This window comes from Gymnoscopelus microlampas (genome assembly GCF_963454915.1).
Source record: "Gymnoscopelus microlampas genome assembly, chromosome: 21".
NCBI lineage: Eukaryota > Metazoa > Chordata > Actinopteri > Myctophiformes > Myctophidae > Gymnoscopelus > Gymnoscopelus microlampas.
The window spans coordinates 5,571,628-5,577,627 of record NC_139958.1 but is presented as its reverse complement, the minus strand read 5'-3'; the positions used below and the strand labels follow the sequence as shown (position 1 = coordinate 5,577,627).

Here is a 6,000-nt window from a genome sequence, read left to right as displayed (position 1 = left end):
ATAAAACAAATTCATCTTGAAACAAGCTGTGGTCCTCCGTTATTATGTTGCACTCTCTACCCTAGACAGGGGTCATAATAACACAGGTCATGCACGTTACGTACCTCCTCTGTCCCGGATGGCCAGGTTCAGTCCCTTCTTCAGCTCGATCTCCAGCTTGTACATCCCCGAGCTGGGCAGAGCTCTGTCAGGACTGACCCCTGAAGTGCCGGGTGCTCCCATACTCTGGAAATGGAAGAAGAGAGACGCACAGTCAGTCAGTCAGTGGTGGACAAAGTACTCAACACTGCAGTACTTGAGTCAAAGTATAGATACTCCTGGTCAAATATCACTCAACTACAAGTGAAAGTTCCTGAGTCAAATGTGCACTTAATAAGTTAAAGTACTGGAGCGCTTGTGCTTTTAAAAATGCTTAAGTACATTGCTCTATTAAAATGTAGACATTTTCCAAAATAAGGTTTTCCTGAAGTTTAAAAAAAACAAGTGGTTAATTTAGCACTTTGAGGTTCAAATATAAAGTACAAATTAAATGTATTATTATTAATCAGACTTTACAGTATATCGATTTGCATAGTCGTTCATATAATATGTATGCATTGTTTAATGGTATCCAAGACAACACGCTTCTCGATTATTCCATGAATCAAAACAGGAATCGATAGAATAATCACTTAGAAAACAATCAATGGTTGCAGCCCTATAAATAAAAGGCATTATGACAAGCTCACATGCAGTACATCACAGACATACAGGACCTGACACAGGTATTGTGCTAGTACAGTAAGCACCGCTGATTACACTGCTGTTGTATTCTTAAACACTTCCTGAATGAAGTGCGGCGGTCATTCCATCAGTCATATTATCACCATAAATCTCCTTCCTTCCTCGCTGGCAAACTCACCGCCATGCCTCCTGTCTGCTGTGTCCCGTCCTCCACCACCACACATAAGTAAAAAGCTTCTCTAATAATCCCTGTGAAGCACCGTGCACTCCCACCTCCACGGCTTCAACAGCATCTATACCTCCAGCAGCACCACTAAAGGTTCCCATTCAGCCGTAAAGTCGTCCCTCGGGGGGGGAACCGCTGACAGGAAATTACATGAGTGCAGCTTCCTCTCTCAAACCTCTCTGAGTGCTTTTGAGCCTCGTAGATTTCCATCTCTCTGGCTGCTGCTGCATCTCTCTGTGGCCTGTTTGGCTGTCTGCCTGCTACACACACTGACACCACACGCACATACAGGCACGCACGCAGACAGACGCACGCACGCACGCACGCACGCACGCACACACACACACACACACACACACACACACACACACACACACACACACACACACACACACACACACACACACACACACACACACACACACACACACACACTTGCACATAGCACCCCTCTCAGCTACTATAATATTTAATTATACCCCCCCACACACACACACAGGCACCTGACACTTTGTGTAAATACATGTAATTGTAAATAGAAGCTTACATACATATACTGCAAACATACATACAGTGTATTGTAATGGGAAAATGATATTGTCCAATAGCAAAGTGAAGATAAGATAAGAAGTTTATTGTGAATCCAAAAACAAAAACATGCTTTTCTCTTCTCTGTTCTGTCCCACACCAAGCCCATAGGGAAACGCACAGAGAGAAGTGTCAGTCAGACCGACTGACACTTCTCTCGGTCCGTTTCTCCCTGTCCTCTCTCTCTCTCTCTCTCTCTCTCTCTCTCTCTCTCTCTCTCTCTCTCTCTCTCTCTCTCTCTCTCTCTCTCTCTCTCTCTCTCTCTCTCTCTCTCTCTCTCTCTCTCTCTCTCTCTCTCTCTCTCTCTCTCTCTCTCTCTCTCTCTCTCTCTCTGCACTCTCCAAAAACAGAACTCCCTCTCATATCTTTCACAGTGTCTTTAAACAGCACCTCTCTTTCTCTCTCTCTCAAAAGCCAGCCAAGTCCCAGGACAAAGGACAACAATAAGTGGGACATGATGACTCAACAATACCCTCTCTTTGGTGGAGCAAGATGGGGCAAGAATAAATGCATAGATGAGTCTGATTCAATCATGTACAGTTCTTTGACTATCATCTTGATCAAAGGGTTCTCAATCAAAGACAAGTTACCTGGTTACCTCACTTCTTATGGAGCAGGATTAACGTTGGCCTTACAAAGAACCCAGCAGCACACACCAATACACAGACAGCACCTATTATCCGGCCTATATCTAATATCATTATGTGAGACTTGACTTGCGGCTGGAAGCAGTCCAGAGGCCTTGGGTAGGGTTTAACCCGAAGGTGTACTTATTCATCACCACAGAGACAAAATGATACAAATGGACCAACTCTACAGCACCCTTGGCACGGTGGTGCTTGGCTCTCCACTCACAGCTCTCACCTGTTGCCAACTGGCAGCCATTTATACCCCAGCCGAGCTAATGAGCTTGGTCTACACCATGTCAAGGGGTGTTTCTAGATCTAGACATACATAAATAAACATACAATAAACACATAACCCACATATATCATCTTAAACCTTCAATAATCAACAAGTAAATATCAATTCTTCACACTACTACAACATTACACTACCACAATATCCTTAACAATCACAAATGTATATCGAACTTGCTCGGTCGGAGCAGAGCCGCCGATAGCCGTCGGGTAGTGAAGAGGGAGGAGAGAGGGGGGTAAAGGTGTTGGCCAGATTCTGTGAGTGAAACAAGCGACCAGGTCTATGAAAACAAGCCCAAAAGAAGCCACCAGTTTCACCACTTGAGCCCTACTACATCAGCTATTTTCAAAAGGAACCTTGAAAGCAAGCCCAAATAAGCAACTACACCTCAGAAACAAGCCCAAACAAAAGCGCAATCAGCAATTAATATTTGCAAGAATGTTTACAAGCGACTTTACAGGAAAACAAGTCGCTTATAATAAGCATACCTGGCAAACTGGCAGGATCAGACAGTTTGTGCTGAACTAAATGCCAACTTTTGCCAACAGATTACCAGTCTGTTGCAGTCTGTTGCAGTCTCTGAAGTAGTCTGAAGTAGTCTGAAGTATCCTGTTTGGTGGAGAGTCGCCTTTAAGCTTTCAATAATCACTTAGCATTACCCATATTGCACCTCTTATACATATTTAATTTGGTCTCTATTACACTCATATTACACATTGCACTTGCCCTTCATGATGATTATCATTCAATAAATACTTAAAATCATGGCTATTAATTGTGCAAAAAATACAACTGTGCAAACTGCTATAAAGTGACAAACATCAGTAACAGAGGACCTCTCTGTTACACATTATCAATAGATGCAGGTATATAACATAAAGGAAATGAGATGCAATTAGTGGCACTAACCCTAACCCTTGCTTTAATATGAATTATTATTGGGTTTTTCCAAAATATGTAGGAAGTTGGCCTGCTTTCACAGGGGGCAGTGATCTCCCCAAAACACACAGGAATGTATGACTCAGGACTTTGATATTAAGACAATATTCATAGTTTCATACATCAACAGTGAGCATCCACACCCTAGCTGTCTCCATTTCTCTCTACATCTCACACAGGCAGGCAGGCAGGCACTCATACACACACACACACACACACACACACGCACACACGCACACACGCACACGCGCACACGCACACACGCACACACGCACACACGCACACACGCACGCTCGCACGCACGCACGCACGCACGCACGCACGCACGCACGCACGCACGCACGCACGCACGCACGCACCCAGAGCACTCACTCAGACAGCAACAACAAATCAATGGATGTGGCAGGAACCCGAGGCGTGTCTGAATGCAACAAGATTAATCACAGACCTTGTAGTATCTCATGACAACACACAGATAACCTCCCCCCCCCTAAGGGTTGGAACATGTACATACTCAAGTAAAGTAAAAGTACCTAAAAACAATGTACTTAAGTACATTACTTAAGTATGTACTTTCCATCACTGCCTATACTCTATCCTGGGGGTTAGAGTATAGGCAGTCAGTCAATGCATTTCAAATCACATCAGATGGGATTTGAAATGCTGAATGTCTGATCTTTTCCACTCTTCTCTTTGTTCTTTTCTTTTGTGTGGGGTGTTGTTTTATTTGGCAGGATAGTGTAGAAACAGGAAATGAAAGGCAGAGAGAGTCATGCAACACAGGTCTCCACCCAGAGCTAACGTTCTGTGGCTGACCCATAAAACCAAACTACATCGACAACTAACCCTGTATGTTGCACCCACCAACCAAACTACACTCAGAAATAACCCTGCATGTTGCACCCACCAACCAAACTACAGTCAGAAATAACCCTGTATGTTGCACCCACCAACCAAACTACACTCAGAAATAACCCTGCATGTTGCACCCACCAACCAAACTACACTCAGAACTAACCCTGTATGTTGCACCCACCAACCAAACTACACTCAGAAATAACCCTGCCTGTTGCACCCACCAACCAAACTACAGTCAGAAATAACCCTGTATGTTGCACCCACCAACCAAACTACACTCAGGAACTACATATTTTAACCACTTAAGTACTATATGTACTTTGTCGTAGGACGGATAGCGAAAATAGGCGATCTACAAGAATGTGGATCGAGACACATCAGTTGCATACTTGCCAGAATCAAGGCTCAAGGTTGTTCATTATTGTTACATGTCGTGCACAGCTGAGCTCAGGTACACAAGAGTAAAACGGCTGTAGCCAATAGCCAATCTACAAGCTCACCGTGAGATCTGTTATTTTTGGTGAAGACATTTGGTGTACTGTAGATCAAAAAACAAATGCACCGAGTACAGTGCAACTCAGGTCTGTTTGACTAAAGTATTCTGTGGCACCCTTGGCCTTCCACAGCACCCACTTTGAAAAACCCTGTGCTAGACATCTGTACAGATTACAATACAATCTTTCATAATGGGGGGGGGGGTGGTCTTGGTTCTAAGTAATCACCTTGTCAGATAGCAGAGTACTATTCATATTGGGATAACAGCCAAACCCAGATTTCAGCAGGTAGTGGTCTGAACGTGTTGAAACGGCCGTCCATGTGTGAATTACAAGCTGATTACAACAGATTTACTGTGCATAGCTCCAGGCCAAAAATACTCTTACATCTACACACAATCCTGTAAGACCGATTAGACTGATAGAAATATATTTCAGGATTCCAAAAGTAAAAATACTCATTATGCAAAAGGTCCATTATTTTCAATATGCTTCCTTTTTTTTGTAATATTGCTAAGTGTTCAATGTATGTTTTTAATCTACATCTGCTAAGTAACCACTGACCAAAGTTTTCAAATAATGAAAAGTGATTCAGAAGTATAAAGTATTGGGGAAAAATGACATATTCAGGAATAGGTAACTGGAAATTAGAGTAACAACAAGTACCAACACACACACACACACACACACACACACACACACACACACACACACACACACACACACACACACACACACACACACACACACACACACACACACACACACACACACACACACACACACACACACACACACGCAAATAGAGGAAGGCAGAGTGAGTCAGTGAGGAGCTACTGTTGACCTAACCTTGAACAAAGGAACATAGACGTGTATTTTGACAAGCATGTAGTGTGGGGGTATAGCTCAGTGGTAGAGCATTTGACTGCAGATCAAGAGGTCCCCGGTTCAAATCCGGATGCCCCCTATATTGTTTAATAACAGGAAACTTGGACATGCGCGTGTGTCCAAATTACGGCGCACTCGCCGACAAGGCCGCGCCCCTTGAACCCAAACAGTGACAGCTCAAGCTATGCGTCCAAACAGGTCGGCTGCCACGCTTAGTTACTTTAGATCGCCTCCTTTTAAAACACCCTTCTCTTTGCTGCTGCCTTTCACAGTTATTATTTCCCCTTTTTCTCTTCTAGACGATTTTCCAATGAATGCAAGTTCAGTCTGCAGTAACTGCGCCGCTTTTCATTCTCGCTAAAT

General features: G+C 43.6%; 1 protein-coding gene across 6 annotated transcripts in view; it reads right to left on the bottom strand.

The window, feature by feature from the left end:
- The window catches only part of LOC311038162 (multiple C2 and transmembrane domain-containing protein 1-like), a 46,205-nt gene that overhangs the window by 26,912 nt on the left and 13,293 nt on the right, over nucleotides 1–6,000 (bottom strand). For 5 of the 6 annotated variants that reach the window (XM_084047524.1, XM_084047525.1, XM_084047527.1 and 2 more), the window contains exon 2: nucleotides 105–225. In XM_084047524.1, the coding sequence (XP_083903650.1) occupies nucleotides 105–225 (121 nt within the window). Of the gene's footprint in view, nucleotides 1–104; nucleotides 226–901; nucleotides 975–6,000 lie in introns of those variants that run through there. The other variant, XM_084047529.1, reaches the window with a different exon arrangement.